Here is a 24,512-nt window from a genome sequence, read left to right on the forward strand (position 1 = left end):
TTGCCACGTGCGGGTACACGGTGAACGGATAAAAAAAAGACATCCCAGGATTCCCGTTCGAGTGGCTCTGCACGGGCACCGTTTCGCGCGGAATTCCTGCCTGACGTTGTGCTCTTTTTGAAAAGTTGTAAGAGAAAAAAAAAATCTAGGTCACTGTAAACATTCAGCGGGCTTTGTTCCCAGGCGAGTGTGCAAAGTAGGCGTGCGTTGCGTGCGAGTGTGCACGCACTGTATGCTTGCACAGCGAAGACCTTGCACAGTGGAGTATCAAAAGCCTCCGACGAATGTTTGGAGCGTGCGGCGGTGGTGGTTCACGAGGCAATTCCGTTCGGGCCCCCCCCCCCGTCGATTGGTTCGCGCGCTGCACTTGCAATGCAGAGGCCGCTGCTTCGATTTGGATATCGTTGCACGGCGGTCGAAACAATGTCACGTAACGTGTTGAACTTCTGTCGCACCGCACGTAGCCAACTGTGCTAATCGGAGGTGTGGTGAACACTGGTGCGCGTCGCTTGTGGTGAGGTAAAGTGCGGGTACTCCAAAACTCTTCCAAGACCAAGACGTCTGCTCAGTGTGGAAGAATAGGCCAACACACCCTCTGGAGCTGCTCTCTTAAGAGCTCACTTCGCAGAGGCAACTTTCCACCCAGAGTGGTGTTGACAATTTCACCTTTACCTATGCACCTCTGCCTTGCGCATGCAACTCACGAAATCCGTCGTAGAACAACACAGGTGTGTGGAAATCCTCGGCGTTGGATTCCTTTTTACCCGCGTTTCGATTTTCATCCGCAATATTTCCATTCTCCCCCCCACCCACACACCATCCCATCCCGTCCCTTGTGCTTCTCCGGTGTGTTTCCCTTGCACGCAGATATCGATGAGTGCTCGTTTGACCGCGCGTGCGATCACACGTGCATCAACTACCCCGGCAGCTTCGAGTGCCGCTGCGATCGTGGCTACACGCTCTACGCGCTCACGCACTGCGGAGGTAAAAGCTCGCCGGCGATGTCCAGGCCCCGTGGTGGGCTTCAAAGCGACCGAGAGCCAATGAGACGGAGGGCGGCGGGGGCATGGGCGCTACGCTGGACGTCGAATCATCTGTCCCTCTTAACTTGCCATTTCTGCGCGGTATGCCGTGCCGTTAAAGTGCAAGTCTCGGCTGTAGGCAAGGGTTAAATTTCTCCCGAATGCTGCTAATGCTGGCCTGGCGTAAGCATAAGGCACTACAACTAGATTACAAAGTCCACCTGTCTATAATAAACCTAAATGTTTGTACCGTATATTTCTAGAATCATATGCTCATGTTCATTTGGAAATAAATACCAAAATACAATTATAAAGACAGTAATCAAGATTGATGTTGCATTCCGGACGGTTTTCGGCTGGAATTGAAGAACTGAGTATAAATAATTAAATCTGCTTGAAGAAGGGACATAGTCCGAAACGTCGGCCTACCGCTGTATATGCTCTTATTGCGTTACAAGGTGCTGTCAGTGATTATCAGTGGTGAGATATTTTGGTCTGGACATATGGTTGAGCAGCACTGGCAACGCAGCCACTAAAGTTTAAAATTATCTTGTTTTCGTAGTTCCGCCCGATCACATCCAACGACGATGCACTAATCCTCGAACAGCGAGTACACAGGGGAGAGCTGTATAGTAAGCGTAATATTAAGTTGTTACAATTATGTACTATGGAGTACAATCTCTCATTCTCAGAAAATGTTATAACAATTAAAAAATCTATAACGTTAGATGAATGCCTCCCCATGCCGTGTCGGTCAGGGTGGTTTTTAGACCTTCACCACGCTTGTCAGTGGCGTGTTGGTGATTCGCATGTCCCACCACTGATTTAGATATCACTGATCGCCGATCTTAGCCTTGGCCAGGAATCGAACACAGGTTGCTGGTGTTACAGCATCGTCTGCTAACTAGGGCGCCACCACTCCCATATTCACGAAAAACTCACGCTGCGGGAAACTAAAATGGTGCTCAGCACGAATGTTCGCTTTGTAATGGGACTTGCCAATGTCAAGTCAAGTTGCTTTTGCTTAACCACGTGGCGCCTTTCTGGCACAAATCTGCCAATCAAAGCGCCGTCGCATTCGTACTCATGAAGATTAAAAAAATAGAGACAATTCTATGCGGTGAGTAAAATATAAACTTATCTTTAGATGTTTAAAATAAAAAATATAAGCAAGTAGTTGTGGTTGGGAGTTATAGTTGTTGTACCATTGAAGCTCAAGCTCCGAAAAAACGAATTACGAGAGCATCAAGCGAAGCGTCTCTCTGGAAAGATGCTCGCAAAAATAAGGGGGGGGGGGCGGGGAGGGGGGCAAGAGAAAACGAAAGAATGGAACGAAAGCTGTAAAAAAGAAAATCAAATCGCTTTCATCGAGCCTCCCAGAAGAGCGGTCGATGAAAGTAATTTGTCGCGCGGCTGTTGCTCTCGTGCCGGGCGTCTCACAGACGTGGACGAGTGCAGCATCAACAACGGCGGCTGCCAGCAGCAGTGCGTCAACGCCCCCGGCAGCTTTGATTGCCGCTGCTGGGCCGGCTACAGGCTGCACTGGAACAAGAAGGACTGCATCGGTGGGTGACGCGCGTGTGCGTGCGCGTGCGCGGGTGTGTTTGTTTGCGTGTGTTTGCGTGCGCGCGCGTGCGTGGGTGTGTGTGCGGGTACGTGTGGGGAGCGGTAGTGTAGCGAGTTCAATTCCCGCTCACGGCCACCAGCACTAGTGACGATTATCTGAACCGGCGCTGGGTCTTCGCTAGACCGACTCGGTCTCAAATGAGTACCTGGTGTTGTGTGTAAACATCGCCAATGGGGAAACAAAGGCGGCCGGGCGTGGTGCTGGTCACCCACACCCTCGCGTGGCGTGCCGCCCTTCATAGGTGCAGCACTAACAACACTCTCCAGCAGTAGATTGACAAAAGGGATGCACGTAGAGTGAGACCTTTTAGAGCCCAAATTAAATTACAGGGCAGCGCAGCTAGGCATGTTCGAGAATGGCCCACAAAAGCAGATATCACAGAGCTACTTCTTGCATCCCTGCAATGCCGCTCCGGTTCACAAAGTGGGAGGGATACACTTTCCCACTCAAACTGCCACTGGGAATAACATTTCACACACGACATGGCTGAAATGCAGCTAAATTAAGTGCGTAAGCAGATTTAATATAACGGTTTGTTTTCTTGCAGGCATTTAGTGACCAGAGTGAGATCCATCAACCCACAAACTTGGAAATTCAGATTAACCACAGGTAGCTACGGTGGTGAGACGTTAACCACCTCGCCCGGTATACAGGAGATTGTGGGTTCGATCCCGACCCTGACGCCTGCTGCTGTATATTTGGCATTTGCACGATCTCCCCGTAGTCCCGTGGACCTTTCTCTGGGCCCACCGGTTTTTTCCTTCCATATTTAAAAGCAACACGCATTGAGAGTATTCCGCTGCTATTAATGTCCACGTGAAGAAGCCACTTGGGCTATCATTTGTGCGATGGCCAGGTCACTTCTCAAAAAGAGCTACATTACTTAGTGGTGTCTTGCCTGGTAAAATAACAAAAAATTGTTTCAAATAGCTTCACCCCCACCCCCGGTTCCCCTCTTCCCTCCCCTCTGTCCATTGCTTTTCTCCCGGTATGTTCATTATCTCCCCCCCCCCCCCTTACCCTTTTGCCCTCCCTATGTAAAGCTCCAAGTCCCCGCTCATGTGATCCCCACCTGGGCAGGGCAGCAGTGAGCCCCCAGTTCTCGCCCCTTCACTGAACCCTGCCGTGTCCAACTCGGGGGGGGGGGGCTGCAGATCGCTCAATATTCTGCCCCCCCCCCCCCCTCCGTTCGGTGATCGGCACTTTGTATCGGGCTCGCTTTGAGTGCTAAACAAAAGCAATAGAATATATATGCAGCGCGTAGTTTCACCTTTTCCAGCGTTATTTGTACACAGGACGTTCTGCGGTGGCTTACCCTGTAGGTAAAGGTGTGTGAACACCGCTGATGCTGATGTTGCGGACCCTGCACGAGCTCACGAACAGCTTTAGCTCCTCCCGAACACCCCCCCCCCCCTCCCGAATTTTAATCGTGCATCTGCTCGACGGTCCTGCTCTCTGTTGAACACACGTCTTCAAAAACGTATCTGCCTCGGATAGCAAACTATGACTATAAATATGCTATGAGCCCCCGTAGAAATGGTTTAAGGATTGCACTTAAACCGTAGAAAATCACGTGGAACGCTTCCATCTGGCCTCTCGTGACGCTCGTGGGCTTTTTAATATTTTCGAGAAAGGAGCAATTTCTGCAAAGTTTTTTGTTGTTGTAGCTTGGCCCGAGTGGTGGCGTGTTGCAAGCAAAGACGTCAGCACGTGCAAAGATAAAGCGTTGGATTCAGAGTTTTATTTTAGATTCGTCAGTTTCCCGTCGCACGTCGGTTTGAACGTTAAATGTGCAGCTGTTGCTTAAACAAAGCATTTGTTCCCATTATAATCCTGCTGTTGGCGTACATGTGAGAAATTACGAATATTCCCATTCGGACGTGCTCGCAGATAGCAGGGTATTACCCTGTGTCGAAAGAATGGTCCTGGAAGATGATAGTAGAATACATTTTTTTTTTATATAGTGCCCTATATGCTGTGGCGTCTCACAGCAAGTTATGTTACATCACGTCTTGTCTCAAAAATAAATATCAATGATGTCACTTCTTCAGGAGACCTCTTTAGGAAAACTACGGGCACGCATTTTAACGACCTACAAAGATATGCTTTTCACGTGTCTAAACAAACGGATCTTTAATGCTCACAGCTGGAATTGAAAATAAAATGAATTTTGATTGGTTGTGTTTCTTTCGGTCGTTGGTGGCTGAAGTGAGTCCATCTACCATCTACAATTGAAAACCGAGGTTAATCAAAGTGTAAATATTTCATTCCCAATAAAAACGAAATATATGTTATGAGACCTCCTTTGCCAGTAACAAGATATAGTAATAGGTTTTTTACCCTTTCAGCTGGCACAAAAACTGACACCTTTATACGAGGGATCATAAATTTAGATTTAAAGATTTCGTGACTACAGTAATTCATATTCTTAGCTCTTTCGGTAAAGTCACGTTGAAGGGAAACAATAAAATAATAAAATATATATAAAACAATAAAAATTCTCACGACGTTTCGACCATAACACCTGATGACGACCGTTTGTGTTATGGTCGAAACGTCGTGAGAATTTGTATTGTTTTACATATATTTTATTGTTTCCCTTCAACGTGACTTTACCGAAAGAGCTAAGAATACAAGGGATCATGTTTGCTATAACCACAACACAAGCAGTCAAAAATGCAAACAAAAAGAAACAACTCTGATAATGATATGCACTGTCCTTGAATTTGATTGGTCCACACCCGAGACAGCTTTTCTTAGAGCCTAGTCTCCACTGGTGTTGAACCAGATGACACCATAAGGCGTACAACTCAAAAACAGCGCACTATCAGAGTATTGAGAGCTCGGGGTAAGCCTTTACATTATGAGACCTCCTTTGCCAGTAACAAGATATAGTAATAGGTTTTTATCAGAGTTTATTTTTTGTTTGCATTTTTGACTGCTTGTGTTGTGGTTATTGCAAACATGATCCCTTGTATAAAGGTGTCAGATTTTGTGCCAGCTAAAAGGGTAAAAACCTATTACTGAAATATATGTTTTTAGTCCATCAGCCTATTGGCCTTCCAGACTATACATATATTTATTTTTTCGTAGAAAAAGTACGCGGTTCAAATATTTGGAAGGGGAACCAATAATTCCAGAATATTTTTTCCTAGGCGAAACAAATACGAATTCCTGATGGAAGCAGACGTGCAGGAGGTGCGAGAAACCTCGTTGTAGTCTTTGATGCCGGCTCAGTGGCCTGACGCAAGCCCAGGGGTCGACAATCAAAATAACACGAAGAGCCAATTTTGTTTCGAATTCGGTAAACAAAAAACTCAATATTTCCAGAGCCGCGATGCGGTGTGAATAGGAGACGGTGGTGGTCCCTTAATAAATAACGTCACGGGGAGCGGTCCCTTAAAGGGCCACGTGCGGATCCGGAGCCGCACGTTGCCGACACCCGCCCAAGCCTCATGGCCACGACCACTGTCAAGTCGTTGCTGCGGTTGTTGTCACTGGTGGCGGTGTTGTTGTTGTTGTTATTGTTGTCGTTAAGTGGAGAGCTGTGCACGATGAATGTGAATGTTTGGTGCCTCTGGGCTTGTGTTTGCCGGGTAGAGGCCCAGCGGTGTTTGCCGACAAAAACGCCAGCCAAGGCCATTCTGAGCTGCGGGAAGACTGGCGGCCAAGAAAGCTGTGCCCTTACGTGCCAGGCCAAGGCTCACTACACGTCCGGTGAGCTCTTTCCCCATCGCCCTCGCTCTTACCGTCACCTTACCATTCATCGTCATACATGTATGTGTGTTGAACTCCTTTCGCACCGTACGTAGCCAACCGTGCTCATCAGAGGTGCGGGGGAAGGACAACAAACTAGACACACCAGCATCACCGTCATCAGTGATACCACTGCACAGGATTTCTCTACTGTGCTGTATCGTTCTCCGAAGCTTGTTCAGGTTGTATCGCGCGTTGTTCAACGACGATGTGTGAAGTCGATTTGTTCCACGTGCTGGGAGCTTCTTCAGGAACTGAACATTCGGTTCAGTTCATGAAGTTCCTTAAATCAGCAATTGTCTATCAACTGCTGGATGAAGGGCTCCCTAAACCACCGCCGTCTCTCTCACGATCGTGCGGTAAAACATTCCATCAAGGTAGGTGCACGCGAGTTGATGTCATCACTCCCATCAGTCACGAGCGTCATCTCAAGCGGTTCTGGGCTCCCCCCTACACCGATCCACACACTGACCAGCGTGGTGAGGTACGGTCAAACAACCCCAAAGAGCAGTGAAAGCCATAGGGACAGCTTCATCGAGCAGTGGATTGACAAAGGGCCGTGCATCACATTGCATCATCCTTTAACCGAAAGCGAAGTTACTGCCATTTCCACTGCGTTTACCCTCATTCTTTGCTTCCCCCCCCCCATCCTCCCCAACGCTACGGTCCTAACGTAAACCTCACCCTAACTTTTGCCCTCCTGTCCTTGCCCTTGAGCAGAGAGATACAGTTATCACTGGACACCCCATGGGTCCGCGTCCCATCGGCAGCAGCCGAACGCGCACCCCCTTAGCTCCGTCTGGTTTATTCATTTCACCGTGAATGTAAACAACGGGGCCGACAACTCGCAGCGATAAGTGCCGCAGATTTACAGCCAGTCTCTGCGGCGCACTCGCCACTCTGCAGGCTGCAAAGAGCACGGGGCATCGCTGGCAAATGCCGCACTATCGGCAAAGGGATAAACGCGTTGGACTCTGATGCAATGCCGGGGGTGATTGAGTGTCGTTCAAAACTTTTTCTCCAGCTCGATCTCCACTTGAAGAAATCGAATTTCGTAATGCGGTGACTAAAAAAAATATTGTTTTGGTAAGCGAATCAATAACGATGATGCATACGTGGTAAAAATCGACGATTGCCAGGGATGCCGCCTTTTACCAATATAAAGACTCTGTAGTTTCAATTTCCATTAAGTGAGGCTTAGCCTTTTTCCTAACTTCTCATTTGGCGACCTCTGACCTGGACGTGTATAAAGCGGCCGAAGGCAATTAAGTGACAATCGAGTTACAGAGAAATATAAAGAGGTTTATTTGCGGCCAAGACTCTCAAGGTATGTAAGAATACATGAGATGCTGGATAGAAGCACATCTTATATAACCACATTCATGTTATAAGCAACACATGCTGACATCACGCTTGTTTTATGCATGTATATTGAACGTATTTCGCACCTCGCGTAGCCAACCGTGCTAATCCACCTTCTGCATACGAAGTATGTATATCCATACTTCGTATGATGTATATCCATACTTCGTATGGTATACATCCACCTTCTGCATTGCTGCCACATAGCTATTAACACACTTCTTGGCCATACTCAAATCGCCTTCAGAATCAGGTTATTTATACTGGAGGAATCTGATGAGCTATCAAGCTCTTTTTCACAGATGTCCAATTGAATGTTAAAGTGCAATTTTATTGAGGGACTGTGTGTTGACTTCGTGTGATCTGGGACTGTTTTCGGTCTCGTTTTGCTGCCTTGCAATTAGTGTCGAAAAATCGTCAGGAATGTCTTGTGAAATTTGTACTTCTATACTTTCATTTTTATTTATATTTACCTTTTCTCTAATTTGCACTCCTATCGTTTTTTTTGTATTGTTTCTTGTTCTAACTTTGCTGACCCGCCTCCGCTGAACAATCTGTTAGAAAGAGCTTCACAGCTCATCGGATTCCTTCCTCCGGTTTCAAACGAAGATTCTGATTCTGGTTGCGTCACAACGGCGAGCCGCGTATAATAAAAAAAAAAACCTGTCTGTGCCGAGCATCACCGCACGGGGCAAGGGTTGGGTGGGTGTAGGGTCAGGATTAGCATCCCCTGAGTCACTTCCATCGGACGCGACCGTGGGTTGGTTCGGCCTCACGTCACTTCGGCTCGCCCCGGGAAGAATCCAAGATGCGCTTTGATGCCACGCTGCGTTGCCAGATGGCGAGTCCCCGTCGCAGGTCTGCGGCTCCGGGCGTTATCTGCTGCCGAGCGCTGCGTAAAGTCTCCGTCAGCGAACGCGATGGGAAAGTTTGAGTTTGTTTGATTTGTTACGCAGATGATGATGATGACCCCGATATTTTACCACGGGAGATCCGTGGTGATGCTTGAGCACAGTAGCAGCAGCAACAAAACAAAGAAAAAAGACGAAATAACAAACGAAGTTCGGACACCTCGACCTAGGGGAGGCCCAGTTACAACGCAAGCACCTCTTTGAATTATGGGGCAGTGTGCACCACACGTGTGTGTGTGTGTCCCACTGTGGTGCGATGTTCATAGAGCTACCTCGGTAGCCAGGTTCCTGTGCTTGACGCTGCGTGAATGTATTTGACTTTTTTTTTAAATTGTAACCCCTGTGCAAGTCGTACATTCTAAAATGTTTGTGTGTACGTGTCATATTTGCTTTGTGGGGAGCGGTGGTGTAGCGGTTAGCGCTACGCTGCGCTACGAACCCGGCGACCCGAGTTCGATTCCCACTCACAGCCAACACCGGTGACGATTATCTGAATCGGTCCTGGGCCTCCCCTAGGTCGACTCAGCCTCAATATGAGTACCTGGTGCGATGTGTAAACATCACCACTGGGGAGACAAAGGCGGCCGGGCATGGTGCTGGCCACCCACCCCCCTTGTGGGCCGTGGCGGCCTTAATAGGTGCTCGCTAACAGCACTTGCCCCAATAGTCTGTTAAGGCTATATGGGGGATCTTTGTCTTTGTTCGCTTTGTGTGAAGTGACGGCAGAGCGGTTAGCGTTGCGCTGCTCTACCAACCCGGCGACCCGAGTTCGATTCCCACTCACAGCCACCAACACCATTGACAATTCTCTGAACTGGTCCTGGGCTTCCCGTTGGCCGACTCAGCCTTAATTGAATACCTGATGCGTTGTGTCAACATCGACACTCGGGAGATAAAGACGGTCGTGTGCCGCGCCAGTCAACATCGGTGCTGCTCGCGAACAGCACTTGCCCCAACAGTCTATTGAAGGCTTTACGGGGGATATTTCTCTTTGTTTGCTCTGTGTCACACGTGGGACCCTGGACATGCTTTGTTAACGAGACGTCTCCATCTCAATGGGGATTTTGTAGGTCCAATAGTTTAATAAATAAGCAAAATTAAAGGCTTCGTGAACGTTGGGCATGCTCTCAGTTCGACGATGCGACCAAGGCTACCAAATTCGGCGGCAGCAACGCAGCGGTTGTGGACAAGTGACGTGTTTATTTTAAATCTACCTCCGTCCCTGCTCACTCGATAAAGAACCCTTTGCAAGAAAGGAGGCTGGGGAAGTAAGGGGGTTATGGGGTGTGACGGGGTAGGGTGGTGGGGAAGCGAGCGAGAGAGAGAGAGAGAAATTCAGCTTAAGGGGATGTTGTTCTTGTCCAGAAAGGTTCGATTGAAGATGGTTTCTTGGAAAGACGTGTGAATGGCTTCGGTGTTAAGGGGTCCAACGTGTTGCTACTATGGCGACAGTGCCGCGCTTGTTTCTTGCCACACGTCCACGGTGAACGTGCAACCGGGGTTTTCCCTTGCCCCCGTCTGCCCTGTTCACATACAAGGGGGTGCCGCGGTGGCCAGATGTTAACGCCCTCGCCCGGTATGCAGGGAGTCGTGGGTTCAATCCCGACCCTGAAGCCTGCTGTATATTTGGAGTTTGCATGTTTCTCTCCACGTGGTCGCGTGGATTTTTCTCCCGGTCCTCTGGTTTTTCCCTCCACATTTAGAAACATGCTTTTAGAGTTTATTATGAATGCTTTTTGGAGTATTTGACTGCTATGAATGTCCACATGATAAGCCACTTTGCTGAGCTATCATTTGTGGCCAGGTCATTTCTAAAAAAGAGCTATATCGCTCAGTGGCCCTTACCCTGGTAAAGTAAGAAATAGTTTGAATAATAGTTTAAATGCGCGTATAACCGTCGTCTCTTTTCCCAAGGTCTTACAACCGCGCATAATGCAAGATGCTTACTAACTCTCCACGATTACACCTTGAACGGTGCCGGTTGTTGTTGGCCACTTTTTGGTTTGAAGAATAACTATTAAATATTTCCACGAGTCACGCATTGCACGTAACGTAAGCTTAAGATCAGATATTGATATATGTTGATGTTTTGAGAGGCCCTTAATTGTTAGTGGCATCAAAGGGTTCACGCTTGCATTTTTTGGCCAAATGTGCATGAATGGGCCAATACCTGAACATAAACGCAAGTGAAACCATCAGTTGGGTGCAAGACCTCAAGCAAAAATGTTTTTGGTCCTGCTTCTGGTTATTTTTCGGGTACGCTTATTGGCATCCGCGTCGCGAAACAACAAATCCATTCGGAAATCTCACAGTACGGAGGGGATGCACTTTCCTACACACTCTGCTACCAGACTGTATTTTCAGAATCAGAATAATTATTTATACTGGAAGAATCCGATGCGCTGTAATGCTCTTTTTTCGCAGATGTCTAGTCGGGGCGGGTAAGAACGTTACAACAACCAATAATACAAAACCACGATTGGCGTGCTACATATTTTGTCATATTACAGTAATATTGTAAATTGGGGGATTGAGACAAATTAGGTTAAAACAGAAATTTTGACCAGGCAAGGACGATCGATTCAATACATTGAAAACCCCCAAATTAATTTCAACCTTTCACCCATATCTTGAGCTCAGGATCTCAGCAGTGTCAGCTTGTGTGCCATCCAGGGACCTCAATCTGCGAACAATCTTAAACGTGTCAATGTTCGTAACGGTACAACTTAGGATCATATATAGTATGAATTTATGTTATTCATACTCTTGTTTTTTTCGGTAAAGTTACGTAGTTAGAAATAAAATGAAACAAATAACGACGCTTCGATCGCCACACAAGCAATCGTCATCAGGTGTGACAACTAGGGCAAGTAGTTTCTGTAACCTCGTGCCACGGCAGCTCTCTCTCTCGCCTACTTCAGCAGTTCGTTCTTGCTGTAGTTGTCCCACCTGATGACGATTGCTTGTGTTGCGATCGAAACGTCGTGATTTGTTTTATTTTATTTTCTACCCACGTGACTTTACCGAAAGAACCAAAGAGTGTGGATTCCTGCAGTCACGAAAGCTTCAAATCAAGATTACGTTAATCACTTTCCAGTATGTCAACTGAATTCTGAGTGCTCTTAATACGTTTCAGCAAATGCATTATTAGTGGAAAATTCAATTCATAATAGAGTTTTTTTTTGGGTTAGATCGCGTAAATATATAAAAGTGTCGTTAAACCCGCCACCACCCGACACAGCCAAACTAGTAAGGGTTGTCACGTAAGCAGAACGTGGCCAATTCGTCACTAGTACAGCACACCGATTGTGTGTTGGAGAGCCAAGCCACAACATTTACAATCTGAGTACGACGTTTCGCCAGTTGTAATTACTGTAAATGTTGTGGCTTGGCTCTCCAACATATAACCGGTGTGCTGTACCAGTGACGAATTGGCACGTTCTGTTTACGTGACAACCCTTACGAGTTGGCTGTGTCGGGTGGTGGCGGGTTTAACAACACATTTATATATTTACGCGATCTAACCCCCAAAAAAACTCTATTATGAATGATATTGGTCACGAAAGCCTAAGGGAATTCAATTCTAGGCCACTGGCAAAAAAAAAGTTATAGATGTTGAAAGGATATAGTTAAAGAATCAAAACGTATTTGGTTATTTTCTTAACCGTTAGACGCACATTTTCTCAGTGGATCGTATGCTTTGCACTAAAGACTCTTTTTTTTTAATTTTTCTGCCAGACAAAGTGCACGCGAATGATCTTCCCCTCGCGGCAACAACGTTGACTTTGTGCGGAATTGTGACGGCAGGAGCCAACGCTGCTTACGGCCGACCTTGCCAAAGCGTAGCTAGTCCCTTTCTTTTTTTTTGACAAAATAACTCTGGAAGGCCTGAGTATGTCCACCGATAACATTTTCTTATCTGCAAACAAAACAGGATTTCCGACTGTTTTCATACGAGTAGGAACGATGTATGTATATTTTGTACGCGAGATAGGAAGGTTTGCTTAACAAGGAGGGCAGTGAAATGCCCGCTGTGGTTGCGTGCCTGGAAGCGTTGTGTTTAACATCGGGCCTGATATATGTGCGAGCCCCGTGGCAGTTTCAAACTTAATGTACCTTTGATTTACTCTTTTGAAATCCTCTGCGGCATTCTGGCAGTATTTGACGTAGTGTATTTCTATAAATGCTCGCCCTGTTGAGGTCGACGGATTTTTTTTCCAGCTCCCCTGCCCCCCCCCACCGCGCGCTTAAATGCGTCAGCTTTTGTTGACGATTCACAGGGTATAAGCGGCAATAATAAAGCGAAAATTCTTCATTCACATGGAAGCTTTGGTGAGGATAATGCCGCTCTGTCCACTTCATCCGTAGCGCCCCCCCCCCGCCGCCATCACCCCTCCATCCGTCCGATCCTTTCTCCGATGGTGTCTGAACGTCCCTTAATTTGGCGCTCTCGCGACACAAAGAGCTCGGACGAAGCAGCCTAATTGACGATTAATCTCCATTAGCTGCGCGCTGAACGCCGCGCTTCTAATTCCCAAAAGCTCCACGGACAGCGATCGCGAAAAGGTTCCCAGCAAGAAATCCTCTCGAGCACTGAGGAGTGGGAGTGGGTTTTCTTCTTCCTGACGCAGCGCCCGGCAGCCTTAATGTGGATTAATTTGGTGCCGAATAATGTCTGAGGCAAATTGAAAGTGACTTACGGCCACTGAGCGGAACAAACTGAGCTCTCTGATCTCGCTGATTTATGTTTGCGTGCATGTACTTAGCGGTGGCTTATGCTTAAACACCCTTGTCACATTATAACCTCGGCGGACCCCCCTCCCACCAGCCCCCCCGGCCCCCCTTGTCTCTCCTGCACCCCCCTCACCTCAGGGCAGCCCCCACCTCCCTGTCCCCCCACCCCTCCTCTGGACACCCCGCTGCTTTTTTATGGCCCAGAAAGAGAAAAAAAATTCCCAAAAATGTTTCCCCTTCCACCTTACCGGGAAAAACGGGTCAACAGAAGTTGGAACTGTTCTGTTCAATTTAAAAACTTGTTTTTTGAAATCAAATCGCGGCGCCGCGCCTTTTGTGCAGCTTCGAGTCGTGAATGTCGCGTGGAGACGAAATTATTTGAGCAGGTGTCAGAAGTGTTCCAAGTCGTTTCAGGGCCCTCATTTCTCTTCATTTGTTGGCTTTAGTTAAGCAAAACCTGGCATTCCAGCTTTTGCTTAACTCTTGCTGAATTCTAACATTTGGAAACTTATATATATAATAATAATAAAAATCAGCTCGGGGTGGCATAACAGACATTTTGTCGCGTCCATTCTCTCCCCCCCCCCCCCCCGCCCTCTTCTCAATTGCAGCGTCGATCGTCTGCGACGTTTAAACACACACGCAAAAAAGAAAAAAAAACCTACCTTTACGGACCCACACAATAATTGAGTCCCCGCAAAGAACATTAAACCCAATCAAAGGGAGCCGGTAAAAATATCAAAAAGCCTCCCTGTGTCTGCAGCCGGCGTTGACAGCTTGACATGCTTGGCAGATATATTTGCTGGAAAGCGGTGCCCGGGTGGAATGTAGCGTGAACGCGACGACGGCCACGGACGAATCGGGGCCTTTTTTATTTTTAAAATCAAGTGCCCTTTTCGTTTTGCTTGGCTCCATTTTAATTGCCACCCGCCGCCCGCTCTGGCCGGCTCTGATTGGTGTGCCGTGCCGCTGCTGTGCCGTGCCGCTGCTGTGCCGCCTCTGCTGTGCCGCCTCTGTTGTGCCGCCTCTGTTGTGCCGCCGCTGCTGTGCCGCCTCTGTTGTGCCGCCTCTGCTGTGCCGCCTCTGTTGTACCGCCTCTGTTGTGCCGCCGCTGCTGTGCCGCCGCTGCTGTGCCGCCGCTGCTGTGCCGCCAGTAGCTCTCAGCGGCTGTGGCCCGATTGTCGTGGAGGAAGGTGGGGACGCAGTGCCAGCGCGTCGAAGCGCACGGGACGTCGCCCTTAGATGTGCGCGCGCACGTCTCTCCGGTGCCAACACTGAGCCATGTATGGGGGTAATGCTCGGTGGGTGAAGAAAATGAAAATTACAAATGCCCTCTAGAGGGGCTTTCTAGAGCTCCCTCTAATGGCATAACCTTCTGCCAGCATTGGTGTGAGCAAGCAATTTCAGGGTTGCACCTTTACCTTATCAACCCACTGTGTGATGAAGTTCTCTCCGTAGGTCGTGGCAGTATTTTTTTTACTAAACCTCACCATTCTGGTTTGTTGCAGTGTGGTGGAGGTGGGGGGGGGCAGGAATGGTTCACGTATCACTCACCAACGATGTTAACCACGTCCAGGAATAAAACTCCCAATAACTAGCTTCATAGCAAAGTGCACGCACCAATGCACCACCGCCCCCATTCCCATTTAATAAGCTATTAAGTGCAAATTTTAATTCAACGTGATCTTTTTTTTAAATAGAGACGTCTGCTCAGGATATGGTAATGCCTATTTATAGCCACGTTTTCCAGACCTACTCTGGGGCACAGTATCCCTTTAAAGGAACCAAACACTGGCAAGTAAATGATTGTCAAATTGGGGCTTGCCACTGGGCTGTCACTAAGCCCCTTGATGCTTCGTAAAAAATTTGGTGATTCTCCCACAAAGCTCCGTCTCTCTTTACTGCCCGAGCACCACGACAATCTCCCCACTTACGGCTCGGTCTGCCCCCCCCCCCCAAACGCTCCCTCCCACCGCCGCCCTCCGCCACTCAAGAAAGCTCCTGGATCCATCCGTGATTGCAGCTCCTTCACCGATGATTTCCGTCATCTATGCAACGGCTTTCACGAGAGTGAAACGTGAACTCGTCCCAAAGGGGCTCCGCTAATCCGGTGTAATTTCCTCGAATATTCCATCAGCCAAAGGGTTAACGGTTAACTCGCATGGTCCAGTTGAATTAGGACGAACAATAAAATGCATATAGGGCAAAATTAAATCCACATTTCTCTGGGAGCTCCTTAATGATCTTTTTTTTTCTGAAACCGATACGGCTTCCCTTTGCGAATGGAAATATCAAACGACGGCTGGCCAACATTCTGCACGGGAATGTCGTCAAGTACTTTTGCGCTGTATGAAAATAATATATATAAATTTGGGGGGCTCGATTATTAAGGGCATAAAACAATCGCCTCTCGCCACTTGGCAAACGCAAGCTTAATCATGCCAGTGGCTCAGGTGGGTATGATTCGCGACATTGACCTCGAGCTCTGTAATGTCCCCGACAAATTGTCGCTCTCCGCATATGGGGTGAAACGGCCTCATGTCATGGCCTGTGAGAAATACTTGATCACTATCGGCTAATTTGAGCTGTTGGGGCTAGCCTGCCCTATCCCGTGGAGGACTCGGGTCTGTCAGCTGGCTGCATCCGTGTTCACGCCGATGGATTGTCAAGCTGTCAAGCCTAATAAATTGCACGGATTCCTTGCACCGGGTCTCTTTTGTTCCAGAGCTCATGAATGTGTAGTTTGTAGTCGTGTAGTTAATTTGTCTGCATTCCCCCATGGGGTCTTTAAAATGCGGCTGTAAAAGCTTTTTAGCGAGCGCATTACTTTACATTTTATTCCCTATTTTTTTTTTGGGGGGGGAGGTGGGGTTTGGAAATTTATAGCGGCTGCTTCGAGCACTTAGTGGATTCTGATATTAATTCGATACCACTCCCGAGTAGTGGTGGTACAAAAGAGAAAAGCAAATTGGCGTTCGATGTCATTTACCAAACATTCATAAACGTGATTACAATTGAGATTTATATCGCGTCTTCATACTGGGAGCATTACTAGATGCTGTACGGGAACAACTGTTCACAAAGAGTAATTTGCCTCCTCGTCGCTCATCTATCACTACTAACAAGGTTTACCGTTCCCGTGAACTTTACTCATTGATCACTCCACCGATGTTGACGACTTTGCCTACCGGACTGTTTTGTCTCATCCACCACAGGGCGTTCCAGCAGAGCACTGCAGGTCTCAGCAATACACACTCACTCGTCTGCTCACTCGTCTGCTCACTCACCTACTCACGGACAAAGACAAAGCTCCCCCCTTGTAGCCTTAACAGACTATTGGGGCAAGTGCTGTTGACAAGCACCTATGAAGCCTGGAACGGCACACGAATGGGTGGCCAGCACCACGCCCGGCCGCCTTTGTCTCCCTTCTAGCCACTTCTGTTTCTGCTTCCCTCGCACAGCTCCACGCTGACCGAGCGCATTCACGGAATAGTAAAGCGCGGAGTTTAAAGCAGGGGTTAAACCTGGATGAAATGTGAAAATAATATGCTACAGCAGCGAGTGTGGCGGCACCGAATGGCAATGGAAGGTTTCACAAAAGCCGGCAGAGCACGAATGCAAGCGCTACGGGCAGCTGCCGTAGTGCAATGGTTAGTACGTTTGACTTTCAGTTCGGAGGTGGCTGGTTCATACGTACGTATGTATTAGGGCTGAACGATTAATCGATTTCAAATCGAAATCGCAATTTGAAACGATGCGATTAGCAAATCGCAAAGGCTGCGATTTGAAAAGTCCTATTACTTTATTATTGGAATTGTTTTCTTTTTTTTATTATTATAACTTTATTTATTTAACTTAACAATTGTTCTATGGTTCATTGTTCTATTTCAATTAAAACGTTTCAATAAATACATGTAGGAAGCAATTTATATGTTTTAAATTCTCCTCCTTGCATTAGAATATATAGAGCAGTTCGTATTTTGATGGTATCACGTGGTAATGCTTCATCACATGTTTTAAATCTATTACGCAGTGAATATTGAACTGAAGCTTGACTTTAAAAATAATAATCGCAAATCAAATCGCAATCGCAATATCTGTCAGAAAAATCGCCATTAGATATTTCCCCCAAATGTATGTATGTGTATTCAAATTTGTTTGCACCGTACATAGCCGACCGTACTAATCGAAGGTGGCCGATTCGATTAAATCTCCTAGTGCGGTTGTTGAAACAATGAAGTAATATTTCTCCTTTAATTCCCACCCCCCCCTGCCCTTCCCCCCCTCACGCCCCCACCGCCTCTGTCCACCCGGTGTTATAAATAAGTGCACCACAGGTCAGATAAGTCGATCAGGCAGATCGAGAAGTGGTGGGGTAAAGCGTGGGTACGCCCACCTCTTCCAACACGTCTGGCCTGTGTGGATGAGTAGGCCGAGATGCCCTATTGAGCTCCCCTCTAGCGGAGGGCCCTTCTCTTCCAGCAGCAGTGGCGTGAAACCCAACAACTGCTGGGCTGCACCTTAATCTTGACGTTTTTTTGTGTGTCCTTGCTGCTGGCTGGATTACATCGTCCCTCTCCACCGAACACCATTACGCTCGCATACATTGGACAGATGTTGCACAATCAGTCCGTGCCATTTGCCTCCTCCTACTTTCTTGTGCTCTCTCTTTCTCTGTTGAATTTTTTTTTTATTCCCTCTTTTTTTTTTTGGGGGGGGGGGGGTTCAGTAGCAGCTTTTGCATGCTGTCTGGACAACCACCCGACGCCGTGGTGAGAAAAAAAGAAGCGAAAGCATTATTAGAATCTCCCCATCACACTTTCCTCCAAAGCTAACAAAAGTGCCATTGCCTAGCTCTCTAAACAGACTGTTAGGACTTGTGAGCTTTACAAGGCTTATTACGCTAAAAGGTACCGAGTGTGATGTGATCCACTCTGCATGCAAGGGACCATTGCAAAGGGTACTGCAAAGTTGACCCTGTCACCAGTATTTGCCCGATCTCACCAGATCTCAGAAGCCAAGCAGGGATTTTGGACGTCTGGATAGAAGTGTCTTGGATTGGTGGCCACTATGCAAGCCGGGTTGCCGTAGGCTGCTGCGGGCCTTGTGTTATGTGTTGATCAGCAGTGCAGCAAAATATAAAGTATCATACTTCACCATGCTGGTCAGTGCAGGTTTGTGCAGGGGGTCGAGGGTATGGCTAGTTCTGAAATTACTCACCGCTGATGTTAGCCGTGGCTGGGAATCGAACTCGTGTTTTGCTGGCTTCATAGTGCAGCATGCTAACCAATGCACCACCACCGTCCACTCCGCTGACCCTTTATTGTGCCTGAAAATGACCAGGAGATTTTACCGCTGCAGTCCACTGTCGGACATTAATTATAAAACCCGTAACAATTAACGATAGTGAAACGGAGTGTCTGGAGGCGAAGCCGCATGGGGTGCGGGAGGCAGTTAGGATGATGTGGACACCCTCAAACTGTAGGGGCCTTTGTTTATCTTCAAAGTCAGGGTTCCTCTACAGCTCATGAGCAAAGACAAGCGTAGTAAGCGGTGGGAGTCCCATTGACACATTGTGGGGGAAAAGGTCAAACAATGACCTGAGCACCCAACAACCCCCCCCCCAACTCTTCCCTCACCACCACCCCGCTTGCTTCACCATTAACCGACGGACGCTTTCGCAATAGTTCTACCGCGCGGGTCGTCGTGGTTGTGCTTGCTAACAGCACTTGCCCCGGCAGTCTGTTCAGGCTACATGGGAGATCTTTGTCTTTGCTGCTGCTGCTGCTGCTCAGCCGCCCGATGCGCCGCGACGATGTTCTGCCGCAAAGTCTGACGTTTCGCTCCGCGCGCTGGGAGCGTTCTTCATCGCGAACTGAATTGAAAGACGAAATCGGGGCACGCGAAAAATGTATTCCCGGAAACAGTGTTCCGGACTGTTCCGGCTGACATTGAGCCAGTGGCCCCAACGTTTCACCGTATGCACCGGGAGCTATCTTAGAGGCGGCAAGTGAATTGAGAAGCAGCTCCCAACTTGCACATGGAGTGAAACGTTGGCAGAGTTAGGAACCGGGTTCTGGAAATTAATTATTGCGTTCCTCATTTTGTTCATCTCTGATGTACACTAATATATCATGGGGGAAAAAAAAGTTCTCTGAAGTGGTGTATTGTTATTATTTTCACTACGCAACTAACAATCACCAGGACTCTTCATGTTACGGAATACTTACAGAATGAGAATACTTATTTATACTGAAGGAATGCGATGAGCTATTAAGTGCTTTTTCAAAGATGTCCAGTTGGGCGGGTAAGAACGTTACAACAACAACCACTACACAACAACACGTGATAGGAGTGCAAAGTACAAGAAAGGTAAACAAATCACCCAAACACAAAACAAATACATCGCTAAACCATCCCCCCCATCCTACCAGACAAAGCCCACTGAGGATTTAACTTATTGTTCAAAAGCGACCTGGCCACAAATGATAGCTCAACAAATTGGCCACAAATGATGTCGCAGTGCAGCCACCTCAACAAGAGGACAATCCTGGAAAATAACCATGACAGGTGGCAGTCCTAGCTCATGCTCCACATGGCTTTGACAAGGTCTGCCTGCTTTTTTGACGACACTTGGGAAGTGAATTTCGTCTCAGTCTGCCGTTGATGTCCAGCGAGCGGCTGGATTTTGTTGTTGTTGTTGTTGCCACGGCCTCCAAAAACGCTTGCTCTAATTACAGCTCGTTAGCCCCGTGCCCACCGATGGGATGTGTGCAAAATGCTACGAAATAAAAAAAGATGCAGGCCTGCAATTAGGTGCTCGGTGCCACTCCCGGCGAAAGGGGCTCCAAAAGACGGGGCACTAAAGCGCCCGTCCACAAGCTATTTTGGCCTTCAATTCCACGCTGGCCTTGGAATCAGCATAATCATTTATACTCAAGGAATCCGATGACCTATAAAGCTCTTTTCCACACATGTCCAGTAGTTTTCCCAGGAAGGGGTGGGAGCAGGGGCGGAGCCAGGGGGGGGTGACAGGGGTGACATTCTGCGTACAAGTGTACGACACTCGGTCTGGCGGACTCCGTGCAACTGCATTGTCAGAGTGTGTCGCCAACCGATGGCGTCTAGTTCAACAGCCTGACTCTCTAATCATTCTTGAAATTAAAATTTGTTTAATGTCACCCCGGCCTGAAATCCTGGCTCCGCCCCTGGGTGGGAGTATCCACACTTTGCCCCAACCCGCTCGCGACCTGCCGATCGGCTAACCATGGTTGCAACCATTCATACTGCCGTGAAATATTCGAAAATGAATGGTTAAAAGTACGGCTTTTGGAGAGTTTAGGTTGTTCACCCCTTACTCCGTATCGCAATAGTTTTAAGGAGCAGGGCTAGAATTTATATCTTCGCTGCTCCTCAACATAAAACATTCGTTGGCTACGCAACCCTCCCCTCCGTGCAGCACTCACTATCTCTCCCGTCCGGCACTGTTTACGCGTGAAACGTTCAGAAGATTGCAATTTGTTTTTTTTTTAAACCCGAGGCACTGCCTAAACTTAACAGACGCAGAAGCTTCTTCGCGTGAAAGAACGGCCTGCGAGCTCCGAGTTATGCACCAATGGAATTCATGTCCTGATTTTTTTTGTTATTGCTATCTCCTCCCCCCCCACCTCCTTTTTCTGCTCAAAAGAATCGGAAAACAACTTCATTTTCAGCTGCGGGGTGTCTCCTCCACCCGTCAAGGGCAGGGGAACGCAGGACACTGCTGCCCTCTCTGTCTGCTCAGGTGGGATGACCTTCGACGCTAATCGTTTGTTGTTGTTGTGTGCGTGCGTGCATGCGTGTGCAGGTTTCTTGTTGTTGTTTATCAGCGTTTGAATGCGTGCACAACTGAGCCACTCACACACAAGACAAAGATCCCCCAAGTAGAGCCTTAACAGACGTTTGGGGCAAGTGCTGTTAGCGGGTGCCTATGAAGGCCAGCATGGTACACGAGGGGGTGGGTGGCCAGCACCACGCCGGACCACCTTCGTCTCTCCAGTGGTGATGTTTACACACTGCGCTAAGTACTCATTTTAGGCTGAGTCTACCTAGGAGAGGCCCATGACCGGTTCAAATAATCGTCACTGGTGTTGGCCATGAGTGGGAATGGGATTCGGGTCACCAGGTGACGCAGCGAGCCAACCGCAATGCGTCCACTGCCCACGTACACAACATGCACGCACTTATGCTCGCACAGTGCAGAGACTGCTTTGAGTCATACGCTTCAAACAGTAAACAGAAGATATATTTAATTCTTATTTGCAGAATTGAAATACATTGAGGGTTTTTTTTTTTACATTATTTGTTTTTCGATATTTTATTCCAATTTGGCCATTGGCATCATGTCACGAGGCGAGGTGTCCATTAAGGACTTACCAGTCGAATAAATAATAATTGAACTGCTACTGTCCCTACGAGTGACCTTTTAGCCACAGCCGGGGTGGCAGCATTTTCCACCCACTCTGCTACTGAGCAGTATTAATTTCACCGCAGTAAAAACCATTCGTGAATATTTTCAAGGCTGCAGCTTAGCCAAAATAAGTGAAATCCACATGTAATATGATGGATATGTGTGTGCATTCACTTGGCAGCCATGCTTGTGCTATGAAGAAGGCCCATTGTCTAAAACGTCCACCGATTTTATATTCATAGTTTTTTTTTTATTTTTAAGGTCGAGTCTGTTTGAGTCTAATTGTTTTTATTAATATTTGTTAACTGTTCACCACTGCCAACGCAGCATCACTAAACAAAGTGGTTTCATCGCAGGTGGCTGCCCCAGACTTGAACCCAGGGTCTCAGCAGTGCCGGTTCAGTGCTGTGTTTCGTGGGCCAATCGAGCCCCGCCCGTACGCTACATTGTGACACAGCAATGGGCATAGGTCCTACGGCTGGATGCTGTGAAAGGATTGGAGGTCCTGCATGACTTGGTATAACGAATGGCAAATGAGTCTCACCTGGGAAGTCTCTCAACGGCATGGGGTAGATGTCAGCACAGATAGAACGCCATTCTCTTTGGGAGCGTTTCATTTTATGCGGAGGTGATGCAAGAATTTCGTAAATGCCCCTAAGATCATTAATCTGAAGATTATTTTATTTGCCGATAAAAATGTAAGTATATGCAGTTACCTTCTCCGTAGGATGTTGGCTCTATTTTCCAAATGTCATGGTTCAAATGAATTTTTTTTTATATATATACTGTAAATATCGTTTGACAAAGGTTGAATGAAGAAAGAAATTTGAAAAACGATACACTCCAAAAATTATCACCAACATTTTTTCGCATTTTGAATTTTATCTACACAACATTGAGTTGTTGTAGATGAACGACTCACAGGTGTTCATACGGAAAGCAAACTGTCGGGACCTACGCTCATATGCAAGACATTATCGACCGAAACCTTTATTTAAATCAGGTGAGAGCCCGGTTAAACTAAAGAGCAACTTTTATTTATCTAGTTCTGGGTCACGACAACATATCGCAAAAACAACGCGATAAGACAACGAGCTAGAGCCGGGGGGAGCGTTAAAAAATTAAATTCCCTGGGTCCCTCTCGCACTCCGAACACGAGGGCAGCGTCGCCAGACGATCCGGAGGTGCGCAATCGCACGAAGACAGCTCTAGCTGACGTCACAATCAGAATTTATATCCATACTGGAGGAATCCGATGAGTCATGAAGCTCTTTTTCGCAGAACGTGACGAAAAAACAATTTAAAAAAACGATAGGAGTACAAAGTATAGGAAAGGTAAACAAATACTTTAAAATGTACGAATAAAACTCAACTATTTCTATCTTACCAGGTAAGGCCCACTGAGCTATGTAGCTCTTTTTCAGAAGCGACCTGGCCACAAATGAAAGCTCAATGAAGTTGCTTATCACGTGGAAATTTAAAGCAGCCAAATTGATCTAAATGATCTAGACAGATGTTTCTAAATGTGGAGGGACAAACCGGAGGATCCGGAGAAGAAAATGCACGCTAGCGTGAGGAGAGAGACATGTAAACTCCAAATATGCATCAGGCTCGGAATCGAACCCCCGACCTCCTGCATACCATGCGATGAAGACAACATCTCACCACCGTGCTGCCCCTCAAATAAAACAAATAACTAAGTTCAAATTGCTTCAGTACATCAATTCCCAAGCTTGGAGGTGCGCGATGCCACGCCGTTGTCTGTGGCTGACGCCGTTGTCTGTGGCCGACGCCGTTGTCTGTGGCCGACGCCGTTGTCTGTGGCTGACGCCGTTGTCTGTGGCCGACGCCGTTGTCTGTGCGTGGCGGTGCTCAGACTCGGGAGACCGCGCCACGGTGAAGAGGAAAGCTCGCTTCGAGTTCCCCGCAGCGAAATGCCGGCTGAGGCGTCGCAACCCGGGGAAGGTCATGGACGGCTCCCTGAGACAGCCCGCCATAGGTGAGTTAACACTTTCACCGCAAGCAAGGTACATGCACGCATGAACGTTGAACTCCCTTCGCACCGTACGTAGCCGGCCGTGCTAATCGGAGGCGCGGGGGAAGGACAACAAACTTAGCGCAAAAAGTACGCGTGCATCCCTGTGTGGTGTGTGTGTGAGGGAGAGGCGTCACGCTGGTATGAAGTTAATTCGTCGTTTTTATCTTTGACGTTCCGTGTCTGGAGCGTGACCCCCGCACTCCCCTGCTGCCGGGTTTCGCGGTTGCGCCGCACGGCTCTATCCGACGCGTGTCCGGGGGTTGTACCCGCCGCCCGCTGTACGGTGCGACGTCCGACGTTTCGCTCCACGTGCTGCTGGGGAGCTTCGTGAAATGGACGAGTTCGGGAATTGGAATGAGTTCTCGCTGGGAAGAGACGTCGGGCGCCAATCAGAATTGCGAGCGGTACAACGTGGGAGCGTGTTTCTCTCTTTCATGAATTTAAAACCGTTTCCTTAACTGCCCGTGCATTTCGTGCGCTCGATCTGTAAAAAAATCACCGTCTGTTCACCCATCCCTTCAGCTGTCCTACGTCTGTGTTAACCGCATCAGCACGTACGTGCTTACTAGGTGGTGCGTTTACGATTGCTGGATTAACCTGAAAAGGCCGAAAC

The 24,512-nt window shown here is 47.8% G+C and overlaps 1 protein-coding gene across 9 annotated transcripts in view; it reads left to right on the top strand.

Moving 5' to 3' along the window:
• Positions 1-24,512, top strand: part of LOC116945579 (signal peptide, CUB and EGF-like domain-containing protein 2) — a 179,319-nt gene that overhangs the window by 126,581 nt on the left and 28,226 nt on the right. For all 9 annotated transcript variants that reach the window (XM_032960015.2, XM_032960017.2, XM_032960016.2 and 6 more), the window contains 5 exons: positions 868-984; positions 2,465-2,587; positions 6,250-6,366; positions 21,100-21,195; positions 23,738-23,860. In XM_032960015.2, coding sequence (XP_032815906.1) covers positions 868-984; positions 2,465-2,587; positions 6,250-6,366; positions 21,100-21,195; positions 23,738-23,860 — 576 coding nt within the window. The remainder of the gene's footprint in view (positions 1-867; positions 985-2,464; positions 2,588-6,249; positions 6,367-21,099; positions 21,196-23,737; positions 23,861-24,512) is intronic.

Source organism: Petromyzon marinus, chromosome 24 (genome assembly GCF_048934315.1).
Source record: "Petromyzon marinus isolate PM22_M1 ecotype Great Lakes invasive population chromosome 24, UKy_Petmar_22M1.pri1.0, whole genome shotgun sequence".
NCBI lineage: Eukaryota > Metazoa > Chordata > Hyperoartia > Petromyzontiformes > Petromyzontidae > Petromyzon > Petromyzon marinus.